General features: G+C 33.8%; 1 protein-coding gene across 10 annotated transcripts in view; it reads right to left on the bottom strand.

The window, feature by feature from the left end:
• Window positions 1-1580: 1580 nt before the first annotated feature.
• Window positions 1581-21009, bottom strand: part of LOC128993242 (platelet binding protein GspB-like) — a 52949-nt gene continuing 33520 nt past the window's right edge. For 6 of the 10 annotated variants that reach the window (XM_054417019.1, XM_054417022.1, XM_054417020.1 and 3 more), the window contains 7 exons: window positions 17175-17243; window positions 11701-11841; window positions 10823-10864; window positions 8420-8476; window positions 7559-7636; window positions 6917-7027; window positions 1581-3174 (listed from right to left, as the gene is read on the bottom strand). In XM_054417019.1, the coding sequence (XP_054272994.1) occupies window positions 2912-3174; window positions 6917-7027; window positions 7559-7636; window positions 8420-8476; window positions 10823-10864; window positions 11701-11841; window positions 17175-17243 (761 nt within the window). In that variant the 3' untranslated portion in view covers window positions 1581-2911. The remainder of the gene's footprint in view (window positions 3175-6916; window positions 7028-7558; window positions 7637-8419; window positions 8477-10822; window positions 10865-11700; window positions 11842-17174; window positions 17244-21009) is intronic. The other 4 variants (XM_054417017.1, XM_054417016.1, XM_054417015.1 and 1 more) reach the window with 3 other exon arrangements.

A 21009-nucleotide genomic window follows, 5' to 3' on the forward strand; every position in this document is an offset into this window, starting at 1 on the left:
TTTTTATGTGATATGTCTCTGTTATATCATTAAAAATTAAGTAATTTCATTAAATATATAGAAATAAATAAGTGTTTTTACCCAGAAAAGAAAACATCGAGTTCAATTTTACATGCAGTGGCACTGGTCCCAATTTGATTTTACACAGGCATGGTCGCATTGTATCTAATGGATACAAGAATGTCTATGGTCTGACAACTTTTTTTACTAATTGAGAAATGAAACGATGTGAAGTATGTATGAAATCTATAGGCCAAGAGTTGTTATATAAAGTAAAATAAAAAATGGGGAAAATATATGTCTAAAGTAGGTAGGCCTACCCAAAGAAAGTTTTAAGGAAAAATGTATTTGAGAGATATAGTGCAACCGACAGAGGATAACTTGTGAATTGAAATTGTGATATTTTACAATGCACCACAATAATAATTTCTTTAGATGGATTTACAGAAGTTTTTTTTTAGTTTTGAGTTATTTAAAACTGTAAATAAATAGGGTTAGTAGAAAATACATTCATTGGTGACCGTCCAAATTCTAAGTGAAAACCACACAGGACTTGTTTGTCCTGGCACAAACCCCTACAACAGATGGAAATCAGGAAAATGCCGGCAAGCAGCCAGCCACTGTTTTGCATTATCCATAGCGTAGGAGTCACTATTCATCCGTCATCGCGGAAGAAGTCCATGATTGTATCGTGACCGCGGGAGACAATGATGATGACTACCTACATGGCCGCAGGAGATGTTCATGATTTGGCCGCTATCGCGCAGGACGACGATCACGTTTTCGTTACCGCGGGAGATGATGATGATGTCTACGCCGCCGCAGGAGATGTTAATGATTTTGCTACTGTGACGCAAGACGACGATCTCTTTTTCGTGACCGCGGGAGACGATGATGATGTCTACCTACACGGCCGCACAAGATGTTCACCATTTCTCCGTGGCGACATGAGTCGTTCACGATTCCTTCGCGATCAGAGGAGAGAAAGATGACGTCTCAGCGCTCACGCAAGATGTTCACCATTTCTCCGCGATCACATGAGTCGTTCATAATTCCGACGTGATCGAAGGAGATTAAGATTATGTGTCAGTGCTCACGCAAAAAATTAATAGACTTATTTATTAGCTAGTCTCCTTTTTTTCAATCAGATTGTTGGAAACAAAAGGTCATTTCATCGAGTTGAAGCAATACCTCGTGCATTTCTAAACAATTAAGTTCCAACCTTTGAAGAATCAGAGTATTGAGAGGGGCCTCTCTGGTGAGAACCGCCGGGGGCCTCATAGATTCTAAATACGGCCTGTTGCAAGTACTGAAAATGATTACACCATATGATCTTCTTTCATAATATTCATTTGTAGTATTATTCAGCAAGTTAATTTAATTAAACAACTGCTCAGGAGATAACTACCCATTGCAACGAGGTCACAACATAATCGGCCCTATGTTAGGGATGTGACATGATTCTACCCTCGGAACCACTATAGGGATTGAAGTGTAACCGTATAATCCCTATTATTCACATGGTTTGTATTCTTGCTTAAGGTATTTTTTTTTACTACGAAGGTCAATAAGTAAATGAATCATTTGAAAAGAACAATGTATTTCAAAATACAATATTAAGGTATAAAAACTTTGAACAGCTTGACTACTCTATTTTAACAATATAATACAAGACAGAGTGATCTGTACAAAAACCAAAGTTGTAACCAGGTTTTGTTTGAAGATCTCAGTAATAAAACGTATTTCAAAAAGCAAACAATACAAAAGTTCAATTTTTTAATGAATTTTTATTATAAGAAATATAAACATACCATGGAATGTATAATAATATGCTTAACTTGTATGAGAATAAATGCAAATACAAACAGTTTGCCAGTAATCACTCTGCGTAAAACACTTATACTAATAAAAAGTGGTAACCAAACTTAACATAAAAAGAAACAGGAACAATACAACCAAACACATTAACGAGAACGTTAAAGTAGACTACTAAAACTAAAACAATTGTAATTACAGTTATATTGAGTTCTATCCTCCAGAATTTAAATACCTGCATTTACATGATCAAATTTATATGGACAACATTACTAATCTAAGTTACTTATTATTTAGATCATAATTTTAAGTTTATTGTTACTGTGTCTAATAGGCAAAGTGTATTATAATAAAATAGGTTTCCAAATAAAAAATTAAATAAAAAAAATTTCGTGTCCGGTGTCGTTGCAGTATTACCCTTAGTTTTTAACCCTAAATGTTTGTTTTTATGTTCGTGTACATGTGCGTGTTTTATTTATTTCTTTATTATGAATTTACGACCTTTGAATGATGCGAGAAGACATCTGTACTGGCCTGACGATGACTCCTATGTGAGTCGAAACCGGTTGCAATTTAGCAACATATTTGATCGCATTAATGCAAATATTTACACCAATTCTTAGTAACTACAATTATTAGGTACTTGTATATGACTAAATTTAAAAAATCGTCAAAATGATTTTTACAGTAGGGCTATGCAACAGAAAAGTAGACAATGGCTGTGACATTTCTCAACTATATGTTACAAATACTAAAGATAAAAAGGTTTTAGCCATAAATTTGACTACATTAACCAAAGAAAACTGAAAAAGCATGTTGTTCTAAGTGATCCGATATAAAACAATCTCTTTGAGATAAACTAATACCACTAATACTAACCAGATCTAAAAATAAGATTGTCAAAAAAGGATTTAAAAAATGTTTATGCATAACTATGTTTGTAAGAAAACCCCTGCTTCACCAACAAAAACTAAATGATTCAAATTAAATGATTGGCAAAATATGATGAGAAATTAAAGAATTGATTCCATGTGAAATATAATTGTCTTTTTGGATAAACTCTCATGCAGAGAAAACGTGAAGAGACTTTTAGGATCTACTTTTTATTTTTTTCGTCCACAAACTTTGTAAATTGCAATAACAATTTTCTTTGTGTCTTTGCAATGTCCTTTACTATATATTGCGTCTTCATAAATCTCTTCTGGTTCGCTCTCTCCATTCTGGCCAATTGCTTGCCTCTGTATCTGTCACGTGCTTCCAATCTTAACAACCTTTTTCCAAAAGCTTTAAGTTTCTTTGCGCCATCTTCTTGCAGTGAGTCCACCGTGTTGTTATTGGCTTCTACAATGATGTTTTGACCTAAAACAACAATAGTAGACTTGAAATGAAATGAAAAATTGCCAAACCGATGAAGGGTTTCTCTAACAGGTAGGATTTCTCTAAAATAACCATGTTTTTAAACTTAATACAGCAATTTCTCAATTACCTGTAAAAGGATTTCAGTAGATAATGTAATTTTTGTGTTCTACATTAATTTTTTAATTAAAAAAATAAGATAGCGATGAAGGATCAATAGGAAAAACTCCATTGTAAATAGATCCAAAGATAAAATAAGGTGTTTGATAAACATTTTAAAAACCATTGTCTACACCCTGTATACAAGAAGATGGCCAAATATGTTAAAAACTGCGGCATTTTATAAGCTTTCCAACCATACGCTACACTATTGAGTTTTCCGTCTGCTTATGTACACTTTAGTGGTTTGAAGACAAAACATGGTGTCTTTAACATTAAAAACACATAGAAATTCGGCACGTATTAAGAAAAACTTGTATTTTTCTTTCAATTTGAACAATAAAAACAGTAAAAAAGTTCCCTGTTTTCTAGTATTCAAACCACTAAAACAAACAAACGCATATCTAAACCTCAATACTCGTAGCACATGGTTGAAAAGCTTATAAAATGGTGCAGTTTTTAACATATTTGGCCACCTTCTTGTATACAGGGTATAGAAAAATGCAATAAACCAATGTTTGTTTTTTTTTTAAACTAACACTTTAATTTTTATCTTTGAATCTACAATGGAGTTTTTACTACTGATCCTCCGTCATTTTTTCTATTATTCTTATTCAAAATTTAATGCAGAACTCGAAAATAACATTATCTACTCAAATCCATTTACAGGTGGTAATTGAGGTATTGCTGTATAAGTTTGAAAACATGGTTATTTTTCAAAAACTTAAAATAATTCTTTAGGAAGCTAATTTGTAGACTTGGAACCTCTTATATACATCATAGCACTTCATTTACATTTTACTGCATCTTGTTTCGACATGAATTACCAACCCTTTATACTGTCCAATTTCTGCTTGTGTTGCGATCTATGTTTTAGAAACTGCAGTGTCTTTTTCTCGGAAGGAAGGGAAGTAGGTTGTAAACAAACCATGAATCACTGTCACCAGCCTCCCCTCTTACTCCGTTTGCAATACAATGCTTCAATTGCAGACAAAATTGTGTTACAACATGAACATGATACAGTAGAACCTCGCTAACTCGAACCTCGATAATTCAAAATCCTTTATTATTAAAAATGTTTGACTGTTCCCCTCAGAAAACCTCTGAAATTCGAGAAATAATATACCGATAATTCAAAGTGATTTATATGCTTAATGCAGCCTCTACAATTAGAATTTGCACATACTTGAGCCTCTACAATTCAAATTTTGTTGCCATGATTCAAATTGTTACCTACAAAATTCGAAGTCAACCTCTACAATTCGAACTGCATTACCGTAAGCCTTTGTAATTCGAATTTAGAACAAAATATACGCATAACATGAACTGGCGCTCTTATTGATGTTCCCACACTGTGTTTATTAGTCTCCGTTCTCTCAAACTCTCTACACTTAAAACTGGGACCTCCATACAGTAGGACCTCGATATCTCGAATCTGAAGGGGTTATGATAAAAATTCGAGTTATCAAGTTTTTCAAGTTAGTGAGGTTCGAGTTATGAAGGTTCCATTTGAAAAAGTTCGAGATACTGAGGTGTTGGGGTCTGACAGTGATGTTACGTCACGGCCTTTATAACTCGACTTATACGTGTTAAACCTTTATAATCGAACTCTAACTGTTTTTATACGTACTGAGGAGTAACTTTGGAAGCAAAATAAAACTATTTGAATACACATAAAGTACTGTATTTATTAGTTGGCAATAAGTTTGATAAAGTACATAAAAAACATGTTAAATGACAAAAAAAATAGTTTAAATATTGTACAAAACAATAATACAGTATATATCATCCATAAACGGAACTACATTTACTGTGTATAATGTTTGTTTAAAGAAAACGTTAGTCAAACTCTTTATATGTACTGTAAAAACAAGCTACTGTAACAACAAAAATACTGAATAGGTACAATACTGTACATACAAAAGTATTTAGACTGTAGAGAGTAATATTTAAAGGGAAAATTCTAGTGTGATTGAATTACCGTACTAAACAAAATGCATCGTAATGTAGTTATTTACTGAATCTACTTTGGCAAAACGGGCAAACTACACTGACTAGTGACTACATCAGTGCCTAGCCAAACAGACACGGGAAGCAAACACAGGAAGATCGATTTTCACGTCTCGACAGGAATCAAGACACAACTGACTCGCACTGTTAAGGCAAAACTTCGAATTATTGAGGCACATTCATGCGAACTTCGACTTATAAAGGTAAACTTCGAGTTACTGAGGCTCGATGACGGGAAAATTCGAGTTATAGAGGTAGAATGTTATTGTTCAAAAGTTGTTCAAATTCGACTTATTGAGGTTATAAATATTTAGAAACTTCGACTTATAAATGTACTTTTAACATTATGATTAATGTGGATTTCAAGGGGATTTAAAAAAAAATCGAGATATTGAGGAATTCGAGATATTGAGGTTCGAGTAATTGAGGTTCTACTGTAATTCGAATTTTATCTATTCTGACCTCTATAATTCAAACTCTCTATGTATATTTCAAGCTTCCTATAATTCAAAATATATTGGCTTTCCTCTGAAATTTAAATTAGCGAGGTTCTACTGTAGTAAGGTCATAAAGAGATATTTCTTTGTTCAAAAACAGAAAACTGTAATATATTATTTAAAAATAAATTAATTCACGGTAGTTTATGTATTTTATGTAAATATTTTATTTGATCTAAAGACTGAGGATCTCTTTGTATTTACAGGTGTCATTGTGTTCAAATAAGTGTGTTATTCATTGTTGTTCCTGTCAAATAAAACATTCAGTTAGGTTTTAATGTTTATAAATTTGTTAATTACCATAATTTAAAACTGTCATGTATTTTAAAACCATTTCCTACTCAATAGTTTTGTGGGTTAACTGCGATTTTACGTATCCGGGAAGCCAAACCCTACTTTATCCCGGTTAATCGGGAGTTGTGCAGTACTTCTTCCATTTTAAAGTATTAAATCTTATAATTATTGCATTATTTTTCCAATACAATGCACAACGTACATAACACTATATTTTAGAAGGCAATCAATTCTCCTGATGTTTTGGTTTGCACTGAAATGAACCTCTATAAATTGAATTTTGGAGAGGATGAACCTTCATTATTCAAAGTAGCCTACTTGATAATTCAAAATATCCCTGTTTCCCTTGGGATTCAATTTATTGAGGTTCCACTGTACAACGAAACTAACTTTCGCATAGATAGAGGTAGGCTTTGACTGTAATACCCAATTCCATAATGACCAACTATCTATGGAAAGATAAAATTGAACTAAACATAAGTTTTCTATGAACTAAGTGTAATAAGTTTTTTATAATCGCTATTGTAGGTAAAGATTCATTAGGGGATTGTCGTGCTTTGCCTAGTTAGTAATTAGTTTTAAAATCTCAATATCTCTTTTAAAGAACATTTGCTGCAACTGCTTTTTATTCATTGCTAAAAGACTGTTTTGTTATCACGACTTCCAACAAGTTTAGTCGCTACTGGAGCTCGGAGACACTTGCAGACAAGCTTCAAGTTACTGATCGAGATTCGCTAAAACCGTTCACTAGTTTAGCGGATCAGTTTTCAGCGAGTTACACGTACCAGATGATTCCTCGGACGGGGACTGTCTGCTGCTGCGAGGAGTCTCAGGAAACAACATGCTAGGAGAGAGTGGGGGGGACTGACCCACTCTGCTGTTCAGACTTGATAGACCTAAACAGAATAAGATGTCAAATAAAGTTGTACAACAGGTTGTACATGTGTCATCAAAGCGAAACTGTTATTTACCTAATTGTAACTTAACTCATTTGGTGGGTAGGCTTACCTTGCTGACGAGAATAGTTTAATGTACACAACACGAAACATACAACATATAACAAACATACAACAAGAAGAAAGACTCTTTGGAGAAGGAGTAGGTAGTCCATTCTTGTACTTACAACTACTTAGATCAGTAAGGTAGGCCTTCTGTTCAACTTATTCTCAACAAAATCCTTAAAGTCTTGTTACCAAATAATATAATTTATTGGGCAGTATGGAGTATGGACTGAGATAATTCACTATGGAATAATCCATTTCCAACTGATATTTCCGAATAGAAATTCTTTAAATTGCATAGATGTATCAAATAAAAAAAAGCTGCAACACACACCTCTATACCCATTTATAATCTATTTGTATCTAACTGCTATTCAAAATATTTCAAAAGGAGAAACTGACTAATGAAACACCTTAGTCCTTTACCTTCAGTCCCCAAATTGGCAGAAAGATCACTTTGGCTGAGAGAGAAGACACCTGTAGCAGTATCTGAAGATTCCATATCTGCAAAAGTTATAAAAAAATATATAAAAATGAAATCAAATAAATAATTTTATTCAGAAATATTTTAAACATGCAATTAGAAAATGTTCCCTTATTAGAATAAAAACTGATTTCATTCAAATTGGTCTAGCAACAGAATGTATGGATGTAAAACAGTTTCATTTTTTATACACAAATTTTTAACGACACCAAACTGAAATAGCATCTGATTGTAAGTTATAGCATGTTTTATGTATTCAACAACTAATTAATTATCACAGTGAGAAAATATAACTTCATAGTAGCACTTTTTTGTCAAGCTTATTTAAATATGTTCACTTTTAATAAAAACTTGCTACAGCTGGTCCATATAATTGGGATTCAGACTTTGGTACCATATCCAAAGTCAATGTAACCATGCAAATGCTTGTGTGGTTTATGTGTTTTCGCTACAATAGAGACATATTTTTATCCACACGACTAGCCCAGTTACAACTCAACCTGTTTGGCTAGGGTTGTTTGATATGCAGATGATATTGCTGCATTCCATTATTGATTTTTTACAGTTTAGACATTTCTTAATTTGGACACTAGTTCAATTCTGAGGTGTCCAACATCTAGGTGTCTTATGAGTAGTACTAATAATTCTGATGCTAGCATAAAAAATTTTACTATTAAAACATTTAAAGAGGAAAGCAATATAGAATTTCATGCTACATGGGATTTTTTCCTGATTGCAAAACAAAGTCTCCCAAAAATTCTCTAACAAAAATTGTTTAAATTTTAAAACTTTTGAGTAAAAACCTTGCGCCGTAGCCTCAGCAGATGAATCCGTAGATTGATGGCTACCAACCGCATCACCTGGGAAACACAGCAGTAACATTGCGACTTAGACATGTTTCTTTATAACAAATTAAATTAATTTTAAGTTGTTATATTTTTCATACATATTGAAAAAATATTAAACATTTTCCTGAAGAGGTGCAGAATACCTTTATAAATTAAAATAGGCTCAAAAATAAGCACCAAAAATTCATTTGAAATGTAAAATAGTTAACATGGGGGCCTTACGGGTTGCCATGCTCGTGACAAAATAACCAAAAAATACCCCCGCCGCAGCAAACCTGCCGACTAAGCGAATTTCCATTTGTCTGAATTGATTTTCAGTTAAATATATTTTAATAACATTAGGTTTAACGAGTACCTAGGTTTGCTGCTACAAGGAAACTAATAAAGTGTGTTTTTGAGTAAAATATTGATAGCTTAGTAGAAAATAAATAAATTTGCCAAGTTTGATCAAAATATATTCATAAACAAGCAAACTACAACATTTGACAATATTCTCCATAAGAATAACATGGGAATTTTAAATTTACAATTTTTTAAATTTTCTCCGTTACTAATAATTGAACAAAAATACTTTCATATACTAAATTATTTGTTTTTTTAAGCTCTTTAAAAAGGTCTAAAGAGAAATTGGGAAAGTTTGTGTTTTGAGGGTCAAAAGTGAGAAAAACCAATTTTTACCCCATAAAACCCCCCGTAAAGCCCCGTTCCCATGGTCCGATCATGCTGGTTCGCGAACTCATTCAAGTTTATCCCGCTTTACACCTTTAAACCAAATTTCATCAAAATCGGACAAAAATTACTCAAGTTATCGCGTTCACGGACGTATATATATATATATATATATATGTCTATATATATATATATATATATATATATACATATATAAAAATTTGAACGAATCGTGTTTTTGGCCTCTGGGGACATCAAAATGAAAAAGTAAATCGGTCCCGGGTCTAGGTCTTACCGTGCCACCTACGGTAATAGCTACTTCCCTATAGGGAAATTCGCTAATATAGACAGAAAATAAAAACAAATGGAAGAAATTACAATTATTACAGCATACTCTCAGTAATCCGTCACATATAGGACCGTGATACTGCCAAATTAGTGAAAATGCCGGATTACTGGAATGTTATCAATAAATACACTGCAACAAGTGCGTTTTAGCACTTAAAACACGTCTCCGAGGATCACACGAATGGAAACCGCTCTTGCCGCGATCGGGCATTACGACAATAACGTTTATGTGACCGTGGGAGGCGATGATAACAACTATTGGCTGAAGGTGGTAATCAGAATTTTGCCGCTATTGTGGAGGAAAACGATAATGTCTACACGACTGCAGGAGATGTTCATGATTTTGACACGATCGTGAAAGACGACAATGACGTTTCTGTGACCCTGGGAGTGGATGATGATCGAGGAAGAGAACAGTAATGTCTCAACAGCCGCAAGAAATGTTCATGATTTTGCCGCAACCGCGCAAGACGACGATGACGTTTCCGTGACCGCGGGAGCCCATGATAATGTCTAAATAGCCAAGAGAGATGTTCATGATTTTGCCACAATTGCGCAAGATGACAATGACGTTTACGTGAATTCGGGAGGAAATGATTATGTCTAAACGGCTACGTGAGATGTTCATGATTTTGGCGCTATTGCGCAAGACGATGATGACGTGTCCATGACCGCGGGAGTGGATGAAGCCTACTTGGCCATGAGAGATAATCAGAAACTTGGCCGCGATTGCGGTAGATCTCCCCTGTCAAAAGATGCTGGATTACAATAATCAATTTTATATAAAATTTTAAAAATAATGGAGTGGCGAAGTGCTGGATTAGAGAGGGTCTACTGTACATGTTATTTTTACAGCTGGGGTGAGAATAGAGAAGCCTGTACATTAAATATTTTTGGACGAGTTTTTGACCACTGGATGACTACTAGTACATTTTAATAGATAAGAATTTTAATAGATAAGAATTTTAACAAATGACTATCTAACTTCTTATCTTCTGTATGGTTCTTAAGCTCACTGATCATATGGCATTTACAGCTTTCAAGTAATAGTAATTTCTAAGTCTCGCTCAACCAAATTAAATACCAATCTCCCTTTTTTTGCATACTAGACAACAATATTTTTTAGTTTGTATGGTGATGTTAGAATTGTTTAAGACTAAAAAAATTGAAAATTGATTTGAATTTTGAATTTGAAAAACTTGTTATTTCATACTAAATTTTAAAAAAGTGAGATTCAAATTTACCTCACTTAGTGCAACTGAAAAAACCACATTTATCTTTGTTTTGATGTAAGACTGAAGAAGCATACCTAAGATAAGAATTACCCATAATGCTACTGACCGTAATATGATAATACATCATGGGAGAGGCCACACACAAACTCTGCAACAAATTTTGTTTTACCATGCAAGTGATCAAATATCTACATAAATTAACTACAGAACCTCTTATCATATCTTACATTGGATTATGTAAATTTTAAAAAATACAAAAATTTCATAGCTTTTTATATAGATTTCATACAGCTAACTCGAGGTTTTTTAAGGGTTAGAATTGAAGAGAAGAAAAGAAAAATGACAGTTAAAGTTGATATTACAAGGCCTTACCTCAGCAATCCTATTTCATTGATCCAAAATTAATTTCAAATCAATCAATAAATAAGCAATCCAGAGGCTAAAATGATTGGTGACAGTTAAAGTGCAAAACTACAGAAGAAGTTCTATATTAGGATAAAATATCAGCGTTGTACCGTGTGACCTTTCAGTGTTTATTTTAAATAATTTTAAACTCTGAACTAGTTTCTCATATAAGCTAGTTGAAAAATTACATTTTACACGTGTAATATACTTAATCAGATAACTGCTCTTTGTATTTGTAAATTGACAAATTGTTCTGTGTTTAAGTTGTTTTATTACAAGAGCCAACCAGAAAGAATCAGAAATATCTGCTGTGATGGCTCATTGACAAAACGAACGATAACTCGGGGAGAAAATGATTTTGAATAATATTGTTTTTGATCTCACGTGATATCTAAACAAAAAAGGTCTCACAATGCTACCAATGGAAATAAATTTTTCTACAGGTGAAATTTGCTAAAAGAGGTCATGACATTCCAGGCTGTAACTAAGGACTGAATTGATACAGAAAGCAAGACAAATCTTAAAGCAAAGCCAGTAATTTTCTGTCCCCCTAACACATCTAAAAACCTGAATATTTACCCAAAATTGGCACGACGTCTTCAACAGAACATAATGGTGGTGTCAGAGTTTGTGGAGCGGGAAGCTTGATCTTCTTGAATGGAAACAAGATAGGATCAAAGTTTGGCAAAGTATCCTCTTCTGATTTGTTAGTGGAATCGTCTGGAAAATGTGCAAAAGTTTTATCAACAACCATCAATAACATGACTATGAATACTTTAAAAAATACTTTCTCTTCATTAGAGTGTAGTAAACTTTTTATTAGGATTACAATGTAATAGACTGCTTGCAATATAGAACAAAGCAAGCCCTTTTGATCTATGAAATTATTTTATTGGTAGATTTTTATGGAAGTAAATGGTTATTTGTTCTTTATGACAAATAATAAAAATGTATACCAAAAACAAAAGTAAAATATTCATTTTACTTAACTCCCAGTGGATAAACAATGTTTTTTTTTTGTTTTTTCATTAGGTGTATAAATATATAAGTTTTTAGGCGTAACTACCAGCACGTGAGCTCACAACATACAGCTGTCCACGTGTTCGTTTTCCAAATTTAAACCGGCGATAGTCAGGGATTGCCCTTGTGCCTTATAATGGTGATTGCAAAAGCATGACGCAATTGTAGTCGCTTAAATTCAAAGGGTAATTCGAATGAAATCATAGGTTTTCTTGGGATTAAGACTATTTCTCCTTTAAACTTACCACTGATGGTTATTGCTTCGATCAAATTTGGTGTCAATTTTTTAATTGTCAGTCTGGTTCCGTTGCACAGCTTGGGTGAATTTAAGTTTCGCATTAGTATCATTGGAGTTCCTTCTTTTAATGACAGTAGGCCTAATGTGGTGGGTTAATGACAAATTGAGAGGCATTTGAATATCTGAGATAGCACGCACGATTATTATTCACTTAATAATTTATGTTAGATTGTGTGGGTATAGAACAAAAGATAAAAATTGTAAGGCATTGCCATCCCTTTTAGCGAATTTCCCTACAGGGAAGTAGCTATTACTGTAGGTGGCACGGTAAGACATGGAGCCGGGATCGATATACATTTTCATTTTGACGTCCCTGAAGGCCAAATACACTATTCGTTCAAATTTGTACTTACCGGTATATGTATATATATATGTATGTATATACATCCCGCTATCTAAATAGCTGCAATCAGAATTCAGGTTATGTAGCTGCCACCAGAACAAAAAGTGTATATTAAGTTTTAAAGCGGATGTCACCTCTAAAAGACATAACTAACATGATTGTTAATCAACATTATAAATTTTTTTCTCATAAATGGGCGTTTCAAAAAGTGTGTAAAATGGCTGCATTCAGTTTACATTTCATATGGCGTTCCCATGTATATCTGGCCTCCATGTGACTGTCAGAAGTATACTCCTTAACCCTCCAAGTGTCTCTAGTTTTGGTCTTATTGTTCGCCCATTTATTGCGCAATCGCAGGGTTTTATTAAAATGTATCTTAGAAACTTAAAAACAATGTAAAGTATACTGTTTTATATATCACTAGCTGTGTACCCGTTCTACGCACGGGGATCTTATAATATTCAGTTGAAACCTTCTTATATAACGAACAGCAGTTGGTTTGCATATTTTAAGATATGCTGGCCAAACTATTATACATAGCTTCATTTTATGTTGTTTTTTGTTGTTCCGGATCGGTATGACAATCAATAAAAGGTTAAATTACCTCTGTGTCTGCCGGTCGATCCTATAACGGTAGGCTTACTTTTATTTTTACTATCTGATCTCGTTTGCATGGCTCAATCACGTCCTGGTTGAAGTTCGTTCGCTACGCTCACTCACCTGTATGTTGGAGCTCGTTCGCTGCGCTCACTTTCCTTCAGGTTAGCTCGTTCGCTACGCTCACTTGCCTTCAGGTTAGCTCGTTCGCTACGCTCACTCGCCTCCAGGTTGCAAATTAGCTGTTGTCATAAATGTAAAAGAAATAATAGTGCTAGTGCTGCACCCTGTTGGTAATCCTTGTAACTTTAATGCTATTGAACATCACAGAACAGAACCAACTTGTTTAATTGAAACAGCTGTTAAGATTCAATAATTTCATTTCTCATAAGGTTAACATGGGCTTCCAGAAATTCCACGTCAAAAATCGACAAAAACTTGATTTTCAAGGGTTTACTGTTAAATATCTAACTGTCTCATATTCGATGAAATACGTCTAAAACCATCTCATATATGTATAGTATTTGGAAAATAAGTTTCAGGCGGGACAGTGCTATAGTTATTGAGGAGTAGTTGTAATAAAGTGCGTATTTTAGCGTTACCAAGAGAATGACAGATAGACAGACAGACAGACAGACAGACAGAAATTGAGATAAGGTTTGATTCGGTTTCTCTGACCTATGAAATGTAAAAATAACCAAAAAGTTCATTATTCTAAGCAATGTACAGACAAAACTCTAATTTTATTTATATAGATTTTGTTTATATAAAACATTAACACGTTCACTGCGCTAAGAGATCCCGAGGTCTAGTATCGTACATAGCCCGTAGTGCGGGACCCATAATTTGGCTTCTTTCCAAAAGTTACGACATTGATGTTTCGGCATACAGTTATCGTAAAGAAATGAAACTTGTACATATATAATGCATTTTTCTTGATGTATCAACTAGTAAACATGAAATGGACGAGATAATTAGATCTCGTAACGCACTGAAGTAATAAACCTTTACTTTATTACGATACAAGACCTCTGGGTCTCGTATCAAAAATAGTTTTTCCAAGCACCACCAAAAACATGTAACATGTGAGAGTATAGCTAATGGGGATATTAGTAACTATGGCTACCTTTGTTGAATGTTTGGATGAAAGAAGGAAATCCAAGAAATAATTCCAGGAACAAAGAGAAAGAATAATGGTGTTTTTATGCTGTTATCTTACTGAGTTATCTAATGTTTTATAGGTTTACAATATATTAGGCCTAATCGTTTTCAACTACGGGAACATAAATCTTTTTTAACTATCGACGTGTTTCTCTTCTAAAACAGCATTAACGGATGCGTATTAAAGGTCACTAGTAAATGACCTAAAATATCACGATTGTTCAATGTTGTATTTTGATGTAAAAAAGCAAATCATTACATTAATTCAAATATTTCTCCTGGTCCCTACTAAATCATATAAAAATCAATGCTAAATAATTGTCAAACTGGACAAGGAATTTTCGATAAACAACTTTTGTATCATTGGTTTTGGTTTTGCGATTGGAATCCCCTTTCCCAGCCCTTTAGGGAAGTGGACTTTATAGCTTCAAGGTTGCACCCACCCCTTCCCCCACCCACTCGACTCACAGTGGCACGCACTCATTTCGAGGTCATTGCCCAACCCCAAAATTATAACGAAATAAATACAGTAATTTGTAAACATATTTCATTTTTATTTTATTTAGCCTGAAATCAGCCGTTAGGAAACGCATTAATATAAAAAGTGATAATAGAAAGATAAAATATATTTTTTACTACGGTTAGGATTATAAGGAATTCGTAAATAAACAGATAACGTATATTTTTCTTAATTTGTTATTGTAGGAAAATAATAAATAATGAACTATTACAGCTGTGCGGTACGAGATCTCGGGGTCTCGTACAATGACGTCATGTTCACTTCTTGGGCTGGCTGAAGATTGACAACATTGTACTGGTTCACATAAACAAACACTCAACGCTCTCTCTCTCTCTCTTTTCTTTGCGAGGTTATGATGAGCAAAAGATCACTGCGCAACGTAATCTCGGGGTCTCGTATCGCACCTGGGTAATCATAGCGGACGAGACTTATAGATCTCGTATCGCACCATTGGAATAATGCAGGAAAATATACAACGCAGTGAACGTGTTAAAAAAATTTTCAAAAAATTTTGTGGGGTTAACATTTCTTAAAAATTATAAAATAAATGAAAAAATTTATGTTTGCGCTCAATAAATTGTTATAATTTATAGGTCAACAAATATTTTAAAATAGCCACTTTGTTCAGAATTTTATGAGGATTCCAAAAATATAATAATATAAGGAAGTAGGTTTGCAAATAAATAAGTTATGGGCAAAAAACAGATTTCGGTACATAGCGTTTAGCTAAGAATGCATAGCCTAACCATAGCTAGGAATCTGGCTGATAATTTACATCAATATCACTACCTACTTCTTGAGGATCATCAACCAGCCCTTCAAAATCACTTAAATCTTCTTATAATGCACCACGTATATCACTACTTTTGATTTTTAACACTAAAACAATGATAAACGTAATAAAACACATCAGTCATCGGTGTGAGGTTAACCAAGCTGTTTACAAATAAGCACATCAGCTGTCTGCTACAATATTTTCAAAACTAAAATGAAAAGCGTATAGAAACAGACATCAGGAGAAAGCTCCGAATCTGCTGAAAAAAACTATACCTAACTCGATCCAGTTCAATCCGATTCAGTCAGTCCCAGAGCCGTCGCCGTAAACAGTGTTTGTGAGTCGCAAAAGCGACACATAACACTACAGCGGATGTGTTATGAGTCGCTTTTACGACACATAACACTCGGAGGGTTAAGTATTTTACGTGCATTCGGCTGCCTTCAATGTTGCCAAAACGACTTAGGCTACTGATCTGTTTTGAAGGCAAGTGAACAGGATACACATCCTGCCTCGAGCTCCGAGCTTCTCGTACAGCTACAATTTGTTAAACGGAATGAGCGCTTCAGTTTTAACAATATAATTTTAAGGACTAGATAGTTATTTATATGGCAAATAATTTAGCCGAATGAAGTACTTTTCAGAATGTGAACAGTACTTGAATAGGACTCTTGACTCCCTGTCACTAAATAAATATCCAAACAATATGAAAAAAAAAAATTTAAAATAATTAACATCTTAAGATTATAATAATTATCGTACTATGTACCAAAAGTACGTCTTAGTACCGGGGGACTGAGCCATGGCTCGGTAGTTTTTTTTTCTATAGTAAAAGTAATAAAGTAAACTCGTGTTTCATTTACATCTAATTTTGGCTTTTATCATTTAGTCAAGAGGATGAAAATAGTGTTAGCAATTCAAGTGGTTTATCAAATACTTTTTGAGGTATCAGAAAAATAATATAAAATTAATACCAATAGCATTTCTCTTAATGCACCCTAGATGCATCAATAAAAACTTAAAAGTTATCAACTGATACTGGATTTTCAATACATATTTCACAAACCACACATGGAAGCCAGCTAGAAGCTAGAAGTCCCATTTACAGTTGAACCAGCTAGGAGATAACTAAAAGAACACTAACAAACATCAACAGTCCAATCCCAAGATAACAACAACAACAACAACAGAACTACAGAACAAAGAAGTGTGAGGTACAATAACCAGAAAGTATCTAAAAACATACAAGACAATAAAATTAACCAAAGGCCTACACAATTTAAGACTGCAGTTTAGGGGTTGCACTATAGTTCTCTGGAATAAGGAAGCAAATATTTACCCTTCTTATTTTTAGGTTTGCGAAGCTGGCGTACCCTAAACGGTTTTGAATGGAGTCCTTTGTTGGGGGCTAAAACAAATTGGCACATTTTACTGATCCAAAACATAGATAATCCATCAATGCTGACTATGTATAATAAAATATGAATTAAAGGGATTAGAAGTGCTGAGTTTTACAATTGATGAAAAAAAGAAGACAGTGAAAAAAGTTTAAATTTCTCACATTACTTCATAAAAAAAGAAAAACTACAATACACAAAGAAAATTGACAGTGGAGTAACAAAAACATTACATGCTATGGATTCAATAGGCTAAATAAGTTCAGTTGTCACACAACTCTATCAAATAAAAAGGAACAACAGGAATTTGGTAATCAACAAAGGGAATTTTATAAATCCATTGATAAAATAAGAAAATAGAAAATGATAAAGACCATGACTTGGAAACTTAATACCTCTTTTAAGCTACATATCTAAAACTAACTATCTTAAATTGTACACCCTCTATTGAAATTGTTATCAATATTCACAACAATTATCTGGAGAAGGGAACTAAACAACTAAACTAAACACACACATGTTCATTGCTAAATTTATATTTTTAGACTAGGAGTTATCTATCTACAACTGTGTTTTTTGTGATTAGTTGCTAGTGAAATTTTTTTTAATCTTGCTTGTTCGGTGTCTGTTTTGATACTTGTAAGTTATGTGGTTATTCATTTTATAATTTTTAAGATTTTTTATATTTTGCTTGCCAAAAAACCTGATCCAAGCGGAAACCAGAGATGACATCAAGATTTGAAAACTCAATCTTTACTTCAGTATTCCTTGTGAGTGTCTACTTGTCCGGAAGAACAATGGCTAAAGTCTTCGGTGAAAAGATCAATGCAGCGCTACTTGCCACCATATAGCAGTGGAGGAGGCTACCAAGATGGCTGTGCAAGAGTTGCTCTATGAATAATTAAAATATATCTAGACTCCACAACAATATGTTTAGCCTGCAGAAAAAAAAAAAAGGATTAAGACTAAAAAGCTTGAAAATATAAGGGACGTAAAAGCATATTTTTTTCAGCAATGAGAAGACGGGGTGAAGAAACTGATGCAATAGTGACCAGGGTCTGCACTGACTGTCATGCTCCTTTCATTGGCTATTCAGCAATCACACTGTTTTCAGGAGACGGATGAGGACAGAACGTGTCATTGACCCATCATCGTCCAATTTATGTCTTGCCAAATCTAGTGGTTGTTGATTAATTCGAAGAAACCATTAAAGCAGACAAGGTGCAGGGTGTAATCATTAAAGAGGACCTTGAACAATGCCGTTGAGATGTATTGCCAAATAGTTGTACAGCAATACTGTTTTACTGTTTTTAAGTGTTGTTACTAAGGAAACTACCTGAATTGTTTACCCGGGCCCAAAAAACCCAAATAAAACCTTTCCTGGTTGAGAATGCTGTGAGTAATAGTGAAATATTTGGGTCCGCGGAATTGGCTTACTCTGGAACTCGCTAACCCCATGTTAAACGCCCTATCTTCAAATTTGGTCGATGAGAGGAACTCGCTAACTTGTTCGGTTTCGGAATTGGCTAACTCCGGAACCCGCTAACCCGCTCTAGAGCCGGGTTAGCGAATTCCGTCCACGTACGGAAGTCGCTAACTCGGTCCCTCGGCGGAACTCGCTAACTCCCAATCAGAAGCCTCGCGGGCCGTCCAATGGGAGCCAAGCACGAAGATTTTTGGTCAGTGTTGCCGAAAGTGTAGTACCTATTCTATATCGTATCGGTACCATAATGTCGTATCCTACGAATAATTAGGAGTAAGAGCAACGTTGTCGATAAAATAAATATATTTAGAAGTATGTTTAATATTATTCTTATGATTATTAAGGTGGAAAATGCATTATAGTCTTACCATAAACTAACCAACACGAGTAAAATTTACATCCCATTGTAAACTTTGAAGCTAGTTTTTTGTGTCTAGTTCATGTCCGGTGACAATGATCGCTAGTGTCGACGAAATTGTGTTTCTATTATTTTATAGTTAACTTCATTATTTTTTCTTTACTAAAAAACACAGGATCACGGACAAGTACTACAGGTATTTAACCTTTTATTAGTAAATTACGTGATTCAGAGGCTAAACATGTTGAGCTTAAATAGTAGTTTATTGGGATGCAAAAATATAATACTGTAGGCCTACATGTAATTTGGATCTTTTACGTGTTATGAAATATCTATTTTCGTAGTCCCCATTTGTTTCTTTTATTCACAAATACCATTTTGTGAATTTCTGCTAATAAAATTATTAAGTTAGTATTTTATATACTGGGCTTGTAACCTTGAATCATAAAATTGAATCATAAATCATGATAAAATTTACATGTTAACATCATTACAGAAATACATTGTAGTGGTAATGTATTTTTAAATAGAGCTATTGAATTGAAATAAATATTGATCAATACATTATAAAGTGGTAGGCCTAATGTATTCATGGATTGCAATAAAAATTAGTCTATGCATAAATACTACTTGTAAATTTCTGTTATCGTAGGCTTTTAGTGTAGAACCCGGGACATCCTCTTAATTTTGTTTAATTAATATTAATTTTACGTCTTTCAGTAGGCCTACTTTTTAAAAGTCTTTTGAGTGTTTACGGTTCTAAATGGACCCAGGCGTTCTTGTTTGTTACCATTTTTATGAATGGTGGCCATAGCTAAAATTACCTGATCTTATTCAAAAACAAAGCTATTGTCTATTGAGTAGTTTAGTACCGGGGAACGGGGAACCAAGCAATGGCTTGGTATAGTTTATTTCGATTGTAAAAGCAATATAATGAAACCCCACACTCAAATCAGGAAAATCCGTCAAGTCGTTGATTAAGAATCGTGAATTAAAATAACCCTGTCACGTTTTATTATATGAATATTATATCTTTCCCTATTACTTACTAGTGGTGCTTAGGTGTACAATCTAAAAACTATTTTAAAACATGTAACATTATTACTAAAAATTCAACACATTTTATAATTAGGCAACTATTTACTATTAGGCCTACAATGCTTTGGTTTAAACTATTAGGCCTAGATTTAGGCCTACAGCTATTCTATAAATTGATATGAAACTTAGTCTATGTAATATTTGTACACGTAAGTTGGAAGATTCAACGACGAACATTTAATTTTAAATCTATGAATTGGGTTTGAAAGTTACGGTGGTTGATGACTGTATTAATTAATGGTTCTGGTTTATTACGACATTACGATTAAATTTGTTTTCCGTGTTTGAGAACTTGCGTGTATTTTAGCTGAATTTCGTAGAGGTTTAATTATTTAGTACCAATTAAACTGAATTTTTAATATTTTTCATATTCTATTATTTTTTTTATACTGATGGCATTTATATTAAAGATCGAAACCATAAACATTTAATTGGCCATCGTACAGTTGAATAAAAAAAAAAAAAATTTATTGTCTTTGAATTACTTTGGGCTAGTTATCTGTTAAAAGTGGAATTGATAACAAAAAACAATAACATTTACTGTAACTTCATTGTCACTGACATTTTGAAATACGGCAGTCTACGATTATTTCGTTGTACAAGGTTGGCAATGCTCCGTGCAGTGGGCGCGGCCGGGTTAGCGACTTCCAGAGTTAGCGAATTCCGCCGCGAGACAAAATCGAGTTAGCGGGTTCCGGAGTTAGCGAATTCCTGACTGAGGCGGTTAGCCAGTTCCGACACACGACCGAGTTAGCGAGTTCCAGAGTTAGCCAATTCCTACGTCTCAAATATTCTTATCTTGATTGTGTGAACTGTTTCAGTTGATTGTGCTAGGGTT

This window comes from Macrosteles quadrilineatus, unplaced genomic scaffold (genome assembly GCF_028750875.1).
Source record: "Macrosteles quadrilineatus isolate MER2022 unplaced genomic scaffold, UCM_ALF_1.0 Scaffold_4__1_contigs__length_99947679, whole genome shotgun sequence".
Taxonomy (NCBI): Eukaryota; Metazoa; Arthropoda; class Insecta; order Hemiptera; family Cicadellidae; genus Macrosteles; species Macrosteles quadrilineatus.